Source organism: Neophocaena asiaeorientalis, unplaced genomic scaffold (assembly GCF_003031525.2).
Source record: "Neophocaena asiaeorientalis asiaeorientalis breed wild unplaced genomic scaffold, Neophocaena_asiaeorientalis_V1.1 scaffold332, whole genome shotgun sequence".
NCBI lineage: Eukaryota > Metazoa > Chordata > Mammalia > Artiodactyla > Phocoenidae > Neophocaena > Neophocaena asiaeorientalis.
This window is the reverse complement of record NW_020173111.1, coordinates 6,327,669-6,344,380: the sequence shown is the minus strand read 5'-3', so window position 1 is coordinate 6,344,380 and position 16,712 is coordinate 6,327,669. Positions and strand designations below refer to the sequence as shown.

General features: G+C 37.3%; 1 protein-coding gene across 7 annotated transcripts in view; it reads left to right on the top strand.

Annotated features, from left to right (window-relative positions):
* The window catches only part of CLASP2 (cytoplasmic linker associated protein 2), a 175,633-nt gene that overhangs the window by 97,982 nt on the left and 60,939 nt on the right, over positions 1-16,712 (top strand). For 5 of the 7 annotated variants that reach the window (XM_024743455.1, XM_024743454.1, XM_024743458.1 and 2 more), the window contains 3 exons: positions 10,901-10,924; positions 13,019-13,036; positions 15,469-15,570. In XM_024743455.1, coding sequence (XP_024599223.1) covers positions 10,901-10,924; positions 13,019-13,036; positions 15,469-15,570 — 144 coding nt within the window. The remainder of the gene's footprint in view (positions 1-10,900; positions 10,925-13,018; positions 13,037-15,468; positions 15,571-16,712) is intronic. The other 2 variants (XM_024743456.1, XM_024743460.1) reach the window with 1 other exon arrangement.

Sequence of the window (16,712 nt, the reverse complement as noted above, 5' to 3'; positions counted from 1 at the left end):
TTTTTTGCTAGTGAGATTTGATTGCAGGACTTCGACAGGACTGAGGGAAACAGAGACTCCACAAAGTAGTGTGTGCATCAGGTTCCGGGGGAAGGAGCAGTGACCACATAGGAGACTTAACCAGACCTGCCTGCTAGTGTTGTGGGGTCTCCTGCAGAGGCGGGGGGTGGCTGTGGCTCACTGCAGGGACAAGGACACTGGAAGCAGAAGTTCTGGGAAGTACTCTTTGGCATGAACCCTCCTGAAGTCCGCCATTAGCCCCACCAAAGAGCCTTTAGCCTCCAGTGCTGGGTCATCTCAGGCCAAACAACCAACAGGGAGGGAACTCAGCCCCACCCATCAGCAGACAAGCAGATTAAAGTTTTACTGAGCTCTGCCCACCAGAGCAACACCCAGCTCTACCTACCACCAGTCCCTCCCATCAGGAAGCTTGCACAAGCCTCTTAGATAGCCTTATCCACCAGCGGGCCAACAGCAGAAGCAAGAAGAACTACAATCCTGCAGCCTGTGGAATGAAAACCACATTCACAGAAAGATAAACAAAATGAAAAGGCAGAGGGCTATGAACAAGATGAAGGAACAAGATAAAACCCCAGAAAAACAATTAAATGAAGTGGAGATAGGCAACCTTCCAGAAAAAGAATTCAGAATAACAATAGTGAAGATGATCCAGGACCTAGGAAAAAGAATGGAGGCAAAGATCGAGAAGATGCAAGAAATGTTTAACAAAGACCTAGAAGAATTAAAAAACAAACACCTAGAAGAATTAAAGAACAAACAGAGATAAACAATACAATAACTGAAATGAAAAATACACTAGAAGGAATCAATAGCAGAATAACTGAGGCAGAAGAATGGATAAGTGACCTGTAAGGCAGAATGGTGGAATTTACTGCCACGGACCAGAATAAGAAAAAAGAATCAAAAGCAATGAAGACAGCCTAAGAGACTGGGACAACATTTAATGCACCAACATTCACATTTTAGGGGTCACAGAAGGAGAAGAGAGAAAAAAGGGACCTGAGAAAATGTTTGAAGACATTATAGTCGAAAACTTCCCTAACATGGGAAAGGAAATAACCACCCAAGTCTAGGAAGTGCAGAGTCTCAGGCAGGAGAAACTCAAGGGGAAACATGCCAAGAAACATTGTAATCAAATTGACAAAAATTAAAAACAAAGAAAAATTATTAAAGGCAACCAGGGAAAAACAACAATTAACATACAAGGGAACTCCCATAAGGTTGACAGCTGATTCCTCAAAAGAAACTCTACAAGCCAGAAGGGAATGACATGATATATTTAAAGTGATGAAAGGGAAGAACCTACAACCAAGATTACTCTACCTGACAAGGATCTCATTCTGATTTGATGGAGAAATCAAAAGCTTTACAGACAAGCAAAAGCTAAGAGGATTCAGCACCACCAAACCAGCTCTACAGCAAATGCTAAAGGAGCTTCTCAAAGTGAGAAACACAAGAGAAGAAAAGGACCTACAAAAACAAACCCAAAACAATTAAGAAAATGGTAATAGGATCATACATATCAATAATTACCTTAAATGTGAATGGATTAAATGCTCCAACCAAAAGACATGGATACAAAAACAAGAACCATATATATGCTGTCTAAAAGAGACCCACTTCAGACCTCGGGACACATACAGACTGAAAGTGAGGGGATGAAGAAAGATATTCCATGCAAATGGTAAACAAAAGAATGCTGGAGTAGTAATACTCATATCAGATAAAATAGACTTTAAAATAAAGACTGTTACAAGAGACAAGGAAGGACACTACATAATGATCAAGGGATCAATCCAAGAAGAAGATATAACAATTATATACGCACCCAACATAGGCACATCTCAATATATAAGGCAAAAGCTAACAGCTATAAAAGTTGGGTCACAAATCAAGCCTCGGTAAATTTAAGAAAATTGAAATCGTATCAAGCATCTCTTCCAACCACAATGCTATGAGAGAAGAAATAAATTACAGTTAAAAAAACGCAAAAAACACAAAACACATGGAGGCTAAACAATACTAAATAACCAAGAGATCCCTGAAGAAATCAAAGAGGAAATCAAAAAATACCTAGAGACAAGTGACAACGAAAACATGACAATCCAAAACTTATTGGATGTTTATAGCAATACAGTCCTACCTCAAGAAACCAGAAAAATCTCAAATAAACAATCTAACCTTACCACCTAAAGGAACTAGAGAAAGAAGAACAAACAAAATACAAAGTTATTAGAAGGAAAGAAATCAAGATCAGAGCAGAAATAAATGAAATAGAAACAAAGAAAACAATAAAGATCAATAAAACTAAAAGCTGGTTCTTTGAGAAGATAAACAGCACTGATAAACCTTTAGCCAGACTCATCAAGAAGAGGGAGAGGACTCAAGTCAATAATATTAGAAATGAAAAAGGAGACGATACAGCGGACACTGGAGGAATACAAAGCATCATGAGAGACTGCTACAAGCAACTCTATGCCAGTCAAATGCACAACCTGGAAAAAATGGACAAATTCTTAGAAAGGCATAACCTTCCAAGACTGAACAAGGAAGAAATAGAAAATATGAACAGACCAATCACAAGTAATGAAATTGAAATAAAATTGTAATAAAATTTTCCAACAAACAAAAGTCCAGGACCAGTTGGCTTCACAGGTGAATTCTGTGAAACATTTAGAGGAGAGGTAACACCCATCCTTCTCAAACTCTTCCCAAAAATTGCAGAGGAAGGAACACTCCCAAACTCATTCTACAAAGCCACCATCACCCTGATACCAAAACCAGAGAAGGATGTCACAAAAAAAGAAAACTACAGGACAATATCACTGATGAATATAGATTCAAAAGTCCTCAACAAAATACTCACAAACAGAATCCAACAACACATTAAAAGGATCATACACCATGATCAAGTGGAATTTATCCCAGGGATGCAAGGATTCTTCAATGTATGCAACTCAATCAATGTGATACAACATATTAACAAATTGAAGAATAGAAACTATATGATCATCTCAATAGATGCAGAAAAAGCTTTTGACAAAGTTTAACACCCATTTATGATAAAAGCTCTCCAGAAAGAGGGCATAGAGGGAACCTACCTCAACATAATAAAGGCCGTATACGACAAACCCACAGCAAACATCATTCTCAATGGTGAAAAACTGAAAGCATTTCCTCTAAGATCAGGAGCAAGACAAGGATGTCCAGTCTCACCACTCTTATTCAGCATAGTTTTGGAAGTCCTAGCCATGGCAATCAGAGAATAAAAAGTAATAAAAGGAATACAAATTGGAAAAGGAGAAGTAAAACTGTCACTGTTTGCAGATGACATGACATGATACTATACATAGAGAATTCTGAAGGTGCCACCAGAAAACTACTAGAGGTAATCAATGAATTTCGTAAAGTTGCCGGATACAAAATTAACGCACAGAAATCTCTTGCATTCCTATACTCCAACAACGAAAATCAAAAGAGAAATTAAGGAAACAATCGCATTCACCACTGCAACAAAAACAATAAAATACCTAGGAATAAACTTACCTAAGGAGGTAAAAGACCTGTACCTAGAAAACTATAAGACACTGATGAAAGATATCAAAAATGATGCAAACACATGGAGAGATATACCATGTTCTTGGGTTGGAAGAATCAATATTGTGAAAATGACTGTACTACCCAAAGCAATGTATAGATTCAGTGTAATCCCTATCAAATTACCAATGGCATTTTTTACAGAACTAGAACAAAAAATCTTAAAGTTTGTATGGAGACACAAAAGGCCCCAAATAGGCAAAACAATCTTGAGGGAAAGAAACGGAGCTAGAGGTATCAGTCTCCCTGACTTCAGACTATACTACAAAGCTACAGTCGTCAAGACAATATGGTACTGGCATGCCCGGGTACAAAAAAAAAAAAAAAAAAAAAAAAAACAAGACAAATGGGACCTAATGAAATTTAAAAGCTTTTGCACAGCAAAGGAAAGTATAAATAAGACAAAAAGACAACCCTCAAAATGGGAGAAAATATTTGCAAATAAATCAATGGACAAAGAATTAATCTCCAAAATATATAAACAGCTCATGCAGCTCAATATTACAAAAACAAACATCCCAATCAGAAAATGGGTAGAAGACCTAAATAGACATTTCTCCATACAAGACATGCAAATGGCCAAGAGGCACATGAAAAGCTGCTCAACATCACTAATCATTAGATAAAATGCAAATCAAAACTACAATGAGGTACCACCTCACAGCGGTTAGAATGGGCATCATCAGAAAATCTACAAACAGCAAATGCTGGAGAGGGTGTGGAGAAAAGGGAACCCTCTTGCACTGTTGGTGGGAATGTAAACTGATAGAGCCACTATGGAAGACAGTGTGGAGGTTCCTTAAAAAACTAAAAATAGAATTACCATATGACCCAGCAATCCCACTACTGGGCATATGCCCTGAGAAAACCATAATTCAAAAAGACACATGCGCCGCAGTGTTCGCTGCAGCACTGTTTACAATACCCAGGTCATGGAAGCAACCTAAATGCCCATCGACAGACAAATGGATAAAAAAGATGTGGTCCATATATACGATGGAATATTACTCAGCCATAAAAAGGAACGAAATTGGGTCATTTGTAGAGACGTGGTTGGACCTAGAGACTTTCATACAGAGTGAAGTAAGTCAGCAAGAGAAAAACAAATATCGTATACAAACTCATATATGTGGAATCTAGAAAAATGGTACAAATGAACTGGTTTGCAAGGTAGAAATAGAGACACAGATGTAGAGAACAAGCATATGGACACCAAGGGGGAAAGCAGGGGACGGTGGTCGTGGTGGTTATGGGATGAGTTGGGAGATTGGGATTGACATATATACACCAATATGTATAGGATAACTAATAAGAACTGGCTGTATAAAAAAAATAAAATAAAGATAGTTGATGGAGTCAGAAAAAAAATAATAAACCTTTACAAAAAATGCTAGCAATGAACAATCTGAAAATAAAGTTAAAAAGCAATTCCAATTACAATAGCCTCAAAAAGAATAATACATTGTACATAGGAATCGATAGAACAAAAGAAGTGTAAGACTTCTCTAGGATGAACCACTCTTATGTTTCTCCTTTACTCTTACGTTTCTCCTTTACTCTTACACTCATAATACTGCTGACACCAGATGTGTGGGATTTTTGCATCCAGCAAGTCTTAGACAACACCTAGATGTCCTCAAATTCAATTCAGTTGTGGCCCTAACCATAGTTAACACAGACCTTACAGGTTAAGGGCTGAGCCTGTCACGACCCCCACCCCCACTCACCCCCACCTCAGACATCAATTGCAAGTCCATGTTGTTACCAGTGCTTCTGACCAACTGGCTCTAAGTCACAGGTTCCCTTGCCCCCTCCTTGAGTTAAATTAATTTGCTAGAGTGGCTCACAGATCTTGGGAAAACAGTCTGCTTACTAGATTACTGGTTTATTACAAAGGATATTAAACGGTATGAATGAAAAGCCAGATGAAGAGATACAGGGGGTGAGGTCTGGAAAGATCTCAAGCCCAAGAGCTTCTCTCCCTGTGGAGTTGCAGTGTGCCACCCTCCCAGCATATGGGTGTGTTCACCAACCCAGAAACTGAGTCTTGTGCTTTTGGCATTTTTATGGAAGCTTCATCACATAGTCATAATTGATCATTAACTTAGTCTCCAACCTCACAACTCTTCCCAAGAGGATGGAGGATGGGGCTGAAAATTCCAAGCTTTTAATCATGGTTTCATCTTTCTGGTGACCATCCCCCATCCTGAGGCTGTCGAGGAGACCACCAAGAAATGCCTTATTAGAACAAAAGACACTCCTATCACCCAGGAAATTCCAAGGGATTTAGGAGCTCTGTCAGGTACCAGGGTCAAGGAGCAAATATTAGAGAAAAAGGTACACCAAGTGCTCTTACCACTTGAGAAATTACAAGGGTTTTAGGAGCTCTGTGCCAGGAATTGGGCTCATATGTATGTTTTATTTCACACTTGTGCACAAAACTACAACACGTTGTTAGAAGAATTTAAAGCTCTAAATAAATGGAAAGACACACAGGTTATTTAAAGACTTAATATTAAGATGGGAAATTGACGTACAGATTCAATGCAATCCCTATCAAAAGTCCAGCTGCCTTTTTATAGAAATTGACAAACTGTTCCTAAAATCCAAATGACAAAGCAAAGTTTCTGGAATAGATGAAACGATCTTGAAAAAGAAGACCGAACTTGGTGTACTCACACTTCCCCATTTCAAAATTTACTTCAAAGCTACAGTAATCAAGTCTGTGTGGTACTGGCATAAAGATAGACATACACACCAATGTAATAGAATTGAGAGTCCAGAAATAATCCCGTATATCTATGGTCAGTTGATTTCCAACAAGGGTGCCAAGACCATGCAGTAGGCAAGAATTCTTTTGAGCAAATGTTGCTGGAACAACTCAATAGCCAGCGGCCAAGGAATGATTTGGACCCCTACCTCATATCATATCCAAAAAATTAACTCAAAATGGATTAAAAACCCAAATGTAGGGCTTCCCTGGTGGCGCATTGGTTGAGAGTCTGCCTGCCGATGCAGGGGACATGGGTTCGTGCCCCGGTCCAGGAAGATCCCACATGCCATGGAGCGGCTGGACCCGTGAGCCATGGCTGCTGAGCCTGTGCGTCCGGAGCCTGTGCTCCACAATGGGAGAGGCCACAACAGTGAGAGGCCCGTGTACCAAAAAAAAAAAAACCCAAATGTAAGAGCTAAAACTATAAAATGCTTAGAAGAAAACACAGGTGTAAATCTTCATAACCTTGAACGATGCAATGTTTTCTTAGATGCTACACCAAACACAAGCAACCAAAGAAAAGCTAGATAAATTGGACTTCATCAAAATTAAAAACATTGTGCTTCAGAGGGCACCATCAAGAAAGTGAAAAGACAACACACAAAATGAGAGAAAACATTTGCAAGTCACATATCTGATTAGGGACTTAACATCTCAAGTATATAAAGAACTCATAACTCAGTAACAAAAAGGCAATTCTATTTAAAAATAAGCAAAGGATTTGAATACATATTTCTTTAAAGACAATATACAAATTGCCAGTAAAAGCACATGAAAAGATGCTCAGCGTCCTTAGATATTAGGCAAGTGCAAATCAGAAGCACAATGAGATACATCTTCACACCTGCTAGGCTGTTATCCGAATGGACAATAACAAATGCTGGTGAGGATATGGAGAAATTGAAACCCTCATACACTGCTCCTGGAATGTAAGTGGAGCCACTATGTGAACAGTTTGACAGTTTCTCAAAAAGTGAAACATAGAGTTAGCATGTGACCCAGTGGTTCCACTCCTAGCTGTATACCAAAGACATGTGAAACATATGTTCTCATTAAAACATGTACACAAATGAATGTTCATAGCAGCATTATTCATAACAGCCCAAAAGTGAAAACAACCCAGATGTCCATCAGCTGGTGAATGGTTAGGGAGGTATGTGCATACAATGAAGCAGAATATTACTCAGCCATAAAAAGGAGCACATTACATAAAAGTGAAATACTAACGCATGCTCTAAGAGGGGTGGAACTCGAAAGCATTATAAAGTTAGACACAAACAGCCACATACTGTATGATTCCATTTACATGAAATGCCTAGAATACGTGAACCCACAGAAACAGAAAGTAAATTAGTTGTTGCCAGGGGTTGGGAGTTGGGAAAATAGGGAATGACATCAATGGGTATAAGATTTCTTTTTGGGGTGATGAAAATGTTCTGGAATTAGATATTTATGAGGATTGTTAAGTCTTGTGGATATATTAAAAACACTGAATTGTATACTATGAAAGAGTAAATTTTATGGTACATGACTTATACATTAATTTTTTTAAGTGGGGAAAATGGAAAACAGAAATAAAACATTCATCCTGAGTCTTAAAAATAAAACATTATATTTAGTATCCATTATTTTTTAGTACCAGAAGAAAATACTGAATTTGAAATGTTTTAGTATGAACTCAAAAGCCATTTGCAGCAATTCTTTTTTTTTAATTTTTGATCGCACCACGCAGCTTGTGGGATCTTAGTTCCCCAACCAAGGATTGAACCCAAGCCCTCGGCTGAAAGCGCAGAGTCCTAACCACTGGACTGCCAGGAAATTCCCAGCAGCAATTTTTTTTTTTTTCATAAGAAAGTCATAATAGTGCCATGAGATTGCTTAATTTGTTTCTTTTGGTTCTTTAAGGTTTGAATGGCATGTTTGCTTCTTTACAGAAGGGAAAGGTGTCCCTCTATCCTCTTTTCTTCATCTGGCCCAGGTTCACACTCAGGCACAATGAGATACTTGTCTGTGCCTCTCTCCAGGGCTTAGAGAATAGATTTTCTCATTCTTTCCATTTCTATGTCTTTTTTTCTTTTTCTTCCCTCCCTCCCTCCCTCCGCCCCTCCCCCTTCCTTCCTTCCTTCCTTTTTCTTTCTAAACCCCCTTCCTCAACTTTCTTATACAGATGTGACTTGTGTATTCTTTGTTTTCTTCTCTTTGAGCCTTGTTTATCATGGCTGAACATTTATGGATCCAGAGGTATATGCTTCTATATTGAAAGAATCAGTCTATTGGTAGGTTGCTAAAGGATGAACAGCTAAAAGCTCGTTGAGTTTTATGCATTTTGAGTTTGAAATCCCTGAGACATCACACTGGAAGTGTTCGGAGGCATAGTAGTATATGAAAGAATTACATACAGTGGTAGAGAACTCAGGAGAGAGATCTGTGCTTGAGATTAGATTTGGAAGTCATTAGAGGATTGTTCTTACTGTAATCTTCTGTAATTAAGATACTGTAATCTTTCAATATTAAACTCAGTACATTACTTAAAGCAGTTGCCACAGGATTTTTCATCCACTGAAGTGCTGAATCCTTTGGCAACAGGGATATGATGAGTGTTATCCTGAAGAGTAAGCTTGGTATTATGGGAGACAGGAATTTCTGTTAAGGAAACCTTGATATATCTATGCATATTTATGAATATTTGTTCTCAACAACTAGGTCTGTGGGATTGCTTAAATGAAAAAGAAAATAAATGTTTTCAGTTGGAGTCATGTGGACAGAAGTCAGATTTCAGTTGATTGAGGAAGAAGTTGGAAGGAGAATCTGTATAAATTATTCCTATGCTTAGCGGTTGAGAGGAGATGAAAGAAGATTGTTAAAGGTTAATGAACTTCTTGTTTTTTAAAATTGAGGGAGTTGAATATGTTTGCATACTAAGATGGTAGAGTCAGTAGAGAAGGAAAAGTAAAAAATGGAAGAATGAAAGGAAATTGTTTACGGTCAAAGTTCTTATGAGAGACATAAGGAATAGGATGTATAGAGAACAGCTGGAGAGTTAGCCTTGGATGTGGAAGGGTCATCAGTTTCACTGAGGTAGAAGGGAAAGAAATGAAGGAGGTAGATTCAGATATATTTTGGGTGGGTGAGCATTAAGAGCCATGTAATGGGGAGGTAGCTATGTCTTTATGTTTGAGGAGTCAGAGGCAGGACACTGAGCTAATAGAAAGCAGGGTGTCTGAGAGGTGGCTTGAGGTTTGGAATAGCAGTTCAGGAGGCACAAGAGGAGGGGCTCTCTTCTGGGCTTCCTGCAACCACCCACACATTGAGAAACTCACCAGAGAACTCACTGGACTGTTAGCTGTACTCATGGCTGAGGTTTATTATAGCAAAAGGACACACAGCAGGATCAGCAAGGGAAGAAGACTCATCCGGTAGTCTGAGGAGTCCAGGCAGAGGCTTTCAGAGTTATCCTTCCCAGAGGCGAAAATGACAGGCTGCACAGAACATGCTCCTTCCTCCAGCAATGAGTGTAGAACATGTGCATGGCGTTTCTGTCCAGAGAAGCTTCCTTAAGACTCAGAGTCCAGGGTGAGGGTAAAAGGGCAGTCATTATGCAAGCACTCTGCTGCACAACCAGCCACAATTACCAGAATTCCGTACTCCGAAAAAGATAACAGGTATTCCCCATAAATCACATTGTCTGCAAAAACAATTCAGGCAAGTTGGTATAGCAGGAGTTCAATACCCCGTTCCCAACACTCAAACACACAAAACAACCTCATCATTGATAAAATTAGGATCCAAAACTAAATTCCCAAGGGCCAGCTAAGGGCTAGCCCTGTAACTAGACTCTTCTTAAGAGTATCAGACCTGGTTTATTAACACTTTTCTGCACAGTCACTAAAGGCCAAGCCTGATAATTACCCCAGTTTCTAGTAGTGCCAGTATGCATGACTTCTTAGTTTTGTAATTTTCTCTATTGGGGCACCTCAAAGTAGCGGGGTAGAGAAATTTAGTTTTTAGATTTATCCATATTTCAGGTCTTAAAGGGACTGAAAGTACTAAGAAAGGATGGGGTGAGGAAGCAGCAATGCAGTAGACAGAGGATAATGATGAGACAGCTAAATTTAGAGTAGAATTTGGGGGTGTGCTCTAGCCTATAGAGGAAAAGAGAAAGCAGGGCAAGGTGACTCTTAGAGTACGAGAAACTCAGCAGACCCAAGCAAAGGGTTTGTCTGATGGTGCAGGGGTCCAAGGTTGGGACATGGGCTTCTCTAACTTATTTAGGCTAGTGAAAATCAGACTTACTGTCAATTCAATTCTATATATATTTTTTTGGTATTTTTATCTCACAAAGAAACCTCGTCTTGTTTAATCTCCTAGTATGTTTTAGTTGAAAACAAGCTTCATATATACGTGTGTGCTATGAATTCTGTGTTCTTAAAAATAATGTTTTCCAGGGGTTATAGAATCCTTTTCTAATATACTAAGTTTTGTTCTGTTCTTTGCTTGCTCTTTCATCAGAGGATACTTCTGACAAGATGGATGGTAAGAACTTCCTTTTCTAATTCACCTAAAAAATTTTATGGCTCTTGGATTCTACATGATACCTTTGTTCATTCTCTTAAGTTCTGAAAATAGGCTGCTTATTTGGCGGCACTCTTAATATGAAAATGGCTACGTAATTCTCTGATTGAATTTTGGGTTAGACATATCCATTTTGGGTTTCTCAGTTTACTCAAGTACTAAGTTACTGTTTGTTATAAGTTAAATCAATTTTCTTAATTTTTTATACCTGAGCTCTTAGAATATTCTTGATTTCTTAAGTCTTTCTCTGAAATATTAGATTCAGAAGAAGGGAAAGGAATCTCATAAGTCATTTGATTCAGTTCTGTAGTTTAATAACTCTGATACAGAGAGAGACAAATGACATATTTTACAGATTCATATGGTTATTTATGAAAATGAAATGCAAGTCACAGATGCTGTCTTTCAGAGAGTGAGTTTTAAATTAACATTTAATCAAAATTAAACTTACTTTGAGCTATGCCTTTTTTTTTTTTTTTGCGGTACGCGGGCCTCTCACTGTTGTGGCCTCTCCCGTTGCGGAGCACAGGCTCCAGATGCGCAGGCTTAGCGGCCATGGCTCACGGGCCCAGCCGCTCCGTGGCATGTGGGATCTTCCTGGACCGGGGCACGAACCCGTGTCCCCTGCATCGGCAGGCGGACTCTCAACCACCGCACCACCAGGGAAGCCCTGAGCTTTGCCTTTTTAATTTCAGTATTTAGTTTATCTTTAGTTGCTTGATCCAGTGTGATAATTTTTATCTGTATGGTATTTTTGTCTAACACTAGACTGTGTATTATCCACACTTGCCCTTCACTTCATCAGATACCATAATGTTATCTAAGAACTTGAGCTTTTTTATAAGAACCTGTAAGAAGATCCTGAATCTGTAAGTCACAGTATGAGATCTAGGGAAAATGGAAAACTATGTTTTTCTGTCAATTATTACATAAACTCTGAAATTGGTATGTCTTCCATTCTGATGAAATGGAAGATTTATTTAATCTTGGGTTGGGTACATGAGTGTTACTTATAATTAGTCTCTGTGCTTCTGTGTGTGTTTAATGGATTTCATAAATTTAAGAAATTATTCAATGAAAGAAAACCTAACCAAGAGATAGTTTCTATATTTCAAACCATTCAATATCACTTCTAACACTGAGATTCTAGATCCTTTAAAAACAAATTATTCTCACATTCCAGATCAAAATGTTTTCTTTTTTGGGTCAGAAACATTAGCCTATTTGAGGAATCACCTGTGTTATGTGATGTGTTACTCTCACTGATGTTTAATCCTGTTTTAAAAAAAAAAAATCTATATACACACACATGGAGAAACATCTGTTATTGCCCTATAGTAGTAGTGAGTTTGTTTTTTTTTGGCCGTGCCGTGCGGCTTGTGGGATCTTAGTTCCCTGACCAGGGATTGAACCCGGGCCCTCAGCAGTGAAAGTGTAGAGTCCTAACCACTGGAGTGCCAGGGAATTCCATTTACTTGATCATTTTTGCTAGTTTTCATTGACATCTTGGGGAGTACAAGAATTTTTGAATAAATAGCTAATGGATTGATAGGTCTTTGTAATGCTTTGGTGAAAATACTGGGTTAATGAGACCTAGGTCATGGATTTGATTCCCATGTTTGTCAATTAGTTTTCTAGTTCTTTTATGGACTACCTTTTGAAAATGCACAGAAAGAATTCTTACATTGGAAAGATCTATAAAAATCTTCATTTTGGAGAGAGCAATGAAAGTTGCATCTTTCTTGAGTAATTAATTTTGCTAATTTTCTTCATTTAAAATTTTAAGTATGAAGTATAGCAGATAAACGTGTTTGTTATAGAATTTTGCTATTTTTAATTGTCTAGTTTTAACCTTTTTTGTGCTATGAGTCATTAGGTTACCTCAAATTTTTTTTTATCTCAAAATGAATCTTTTAAAAGCTAATTTAAGGCTATCAAACTAGAAATTTTTTCTTTTGCCCTTTTGTTTTCGTTGGGTGGGAGGCACGAGGAAGGTTTTAACATCAACATTGGCAGACTTTGTTGAAATGTTATTGTTTTATTTCCCTTATTTAGGAACAGCATCTGAAGATGGTAAGAATTATACATTTTGTTAGTAACACAAATACCTCTACATTAATATTTTCATTGGTAGGAATTAAATATTAAAAACTAAAATAGGCTAATTTCTTTGCAAATCTATATAATTTGTGAGCTGTGGTAGCTTTTACATTTCATGTTTGGTTGTGTTAGTTATACATGTGGATTTTTTTTTAATCCTTCATTCTGGAGTTTTGCTTTGTATCTTGCATCATCTCATACTAGAAAAACATAAATGCTTAACATGTTTAATAATACCTAGTATAAAGTTACATAGTTTCATTTTTTTCTTGTAGTGACATTAATGCTTTTATTTTGTGTTTTTGTTTTTTAATTTATGCCAATTCATTTATACTTTGAGAGTGCACGTGCCATTGCTTTATCGTCTTTAAATATCCTCAGCATTTAAATGCGTTTATTTTGTCAGCTTTTAAATGTATCTTTGATTTTGAATCAGTGACTGAAGAATTGCATATGATTTGAATTTGGGATTACAAAAACCTTGCTAGATATAATACTTTATTTTACTGAGCCAGTTTACCTTTTAAAAAATTATTTATTGCCTTTGAATTTGTAGAAAGGAAAAAATTCAGTTTTTATATTTATCCTGCCTGAAGACTGTCTTATTAAGCCTCTGATATGAAACACATTTTTTTTTTCTAAATTTTACATGGATGACATTTTCTTGTGATACACAGTTAAGTAGATTTAACATTTTGGAGGCCTCATACTTACTCTGATATATTTGAAATATTTTCATATTTTAAGTTTTAAATTAGAGTACTAGTTTCTGGCACTGTGGCATTGTAATTTAGAATGGTAGTATCAAAATACTTAATTTATCCTAATTTCTTTGTTGTACTGGATACATTCTGCATTTCAAAAATAATAATATTTTTCAATTTTACTTCTTAGTCAGGAGAACACTGTGTCCTATTCTAAACAGACTCTGTAAAAGGGTGAAAGTCCTGAATTATGGGCTTTTTAGGGGCCTCAAAGAAGTTGATAGAATGCTAGGATCTACCAACTGTACTTCTCCTTTTGCTTCATTTTATTCCTAGTTCCTAATTATTCTCTTATCTTCCCTCACTCATTTCTTAATTTTTCCTTACTCTTTACTGTATGTTTTCTTAATTAATATTGCCATATCAGGCTAGCCCCTATATTGTTGGGTTTTTTAAAAAATTTATTTTGTTTATTTATTTTTGGCTGCTTGGGTCTTTGTTGCTGCGTGCGGGCAGAACTAGTTGCGGCGAGCGGGGGCTCCTCTTCGTTGTGGTGTGCAGGCTTCTCATTGAGGTGGCTTCTCTTGTTGTGGATCACGGGCTCTAGACACGCAGGCTTCAGTAGTTGTGGCACACAGGCTTAGTTTCTCTGCAGCATGTGGGATCTTCCCGGACCAGGGCTTGAATCCGTGTCCCCTGCATTGGCAGGCAGATTCTTAACCACTGCACCACCAGGGAAGTCCCCAGCCTCTATATTGTGGTTGCCCTAAAAGTTGTGACTTTTAACTAAAGTATTTTGAGTCCTTCTTTATGATCATGTTTGGTATTGGTTCTGATTTGATAGTGATTGAGACCGTTGCTTGAGAATACCAAAGTACCTGCTGGTAATATGTTTTTGTTTTTTCTAATGACAGTTTACTTAAGCACTTTGGTGAGCATTATCTCCTTTGGTTCAAGAGCTCTAGAAACATCTTGCGTCTTGGTTTTGTGGAGGGGGATGAGGCAGTAGTAAGAGAAGAAAGGAATGCAACTTGGAGGTAGAGAAGGAAATGTGTGTAGAAAAGTGCCATCTCTTTGAGGATTGGTATTTCCTCAAATAATTTTATAAATGAAATTGGTTAGTTGGAGGAAGAGAGGAGTAAACGTGTCCATGTACACCTGTAGTAATCTCATGTTTAGCACAGGATATAAAAAGATGAGATATTTTACCTAGTATTGTATCTTCTTGCAGATCTCTTTAGAAGTACATTTTCAGTCAGAAAGATTGTTTGGGTTGTTGTTTCCAAGATTAGCTTGTATTTTAAACTACAGGGTGGATTTGAGAATAAATTAAATTTCATGGAAACGGAAATTTTAAAATTGGAACTACCAATTAAGTGCATGCCTGTAGTAATTATCTTAATTATAACTCTACTTTACTGGACTAATAATATCAAACTGAGAATGGAGATCTTTAGTTTGACTTTATTCTTACCCGTAAAGGAAAGTTAGCTTATGGTGCAACACGTAAAAAGCAGTATGTATTTTTAAATTTTTAAGAGAACTATAATCTTATAATCTGTAAGTGAAGGTTACATTATTACAGAATTTAACAATACTTGAAAAGCACACCCAATTAGAAAATTATAGTGAGATTTTTTTCCTTATTACTAAATATTATAGAAAAAAGTCTTTAATTATGTAAATAATTTTATTCCTTAGGCCGGGTGAGAGCAAAGCTTTCAGCACCACTTGCTAGTATGGGAAACGCCAAGACAGATTCCAGAGGAAGAAGTCGAACAAAAATGGTGTCTCAGTCACAGCGTACGTATTGCCTATTAGTTCTCCCTTATTTCTAATATGTTAGGATAAGTGTATTCCTTGTATGTTACTGTGTGAAGAGATTGACCAGTGGAAAAAGACAAAACTAATTTCAAAAAAGACAAGCCACATACTGAGTTCTTGTTCTGTACTTTAGGTTCATCATCACCTGACAAAAATGAAGGTATTTTTTTTTTCAATGTTTTGGGTCAGTTGTTGTGCATGTTTTGGAATTTTTGGAGTGGGTGTTGTCTTGTCTTTGGTGTGTTATTAGGGCTGCATCATTGATATCTGCACTTAGTAAGAAAAACTTCATCTGCTATACAGACTTTTGCATGGAGATATTTTAAATAGCACAAATCTTTTAACATTAAGGTTTTCACAGTCTACTCAGAAACTTGTAAATGTGGAAAACTGTGCTTTTTAGAGGCAAAATAATTGCCATACGTTAGCATCAGATCTGGTTGCATCTAGCTAATGTTGTTCAAGGGCAGATATGTGGTATCTTTGTACTCTCCCTAAAATCTGTTAGAATGAAGTTAGCATTTTTGGCAGGTACATACTGATTCATAAAGAGGAAACAAATTGAAATGACCAGTTTTGTTATATTCCTTTTTAAATTTAAGATTTATGTTTTTGCCATTTCATTGGAAGCTGAGTTTCTCATAAGCACAATTATTAAAAAGCACAATTTTGAATTCTAGGTAAAATGAATGATCCATCCCTATATATTCCAGAATAGTAATATATACACTTAAGGCATAATTAATTTAAAAGAGTTCACATTCCTTCTTTATCAAGAGATTTTCCTTAGCACATACCTCTTAGAACAGGAATTTTTTCTAGGGAGGTAATTCTGGGGTTCTTCTATATACTTGGCCATTTTGGAAAGAAATAGATGTAGCTATCTTCCACTGTTGTTTAGGTGACTCTTCCAGGATATAGATGCCCAATTTGTCTGTTTTTTTAACTTGATTCTTGAATCGTCGAGTCAGGGAAAGGAGCTGGGCTTAGAGGGGGTCAGGGCAGTGATTAGACAAGTCCGGCCTAGCAGATTCTCCTCTTTCCAAAGTCAGAAAATCTAGACAGAGTAATGATGGGAGCACTCAACAAGAGTCCTAAAAATAAGCAGAAATCCTTAGTAA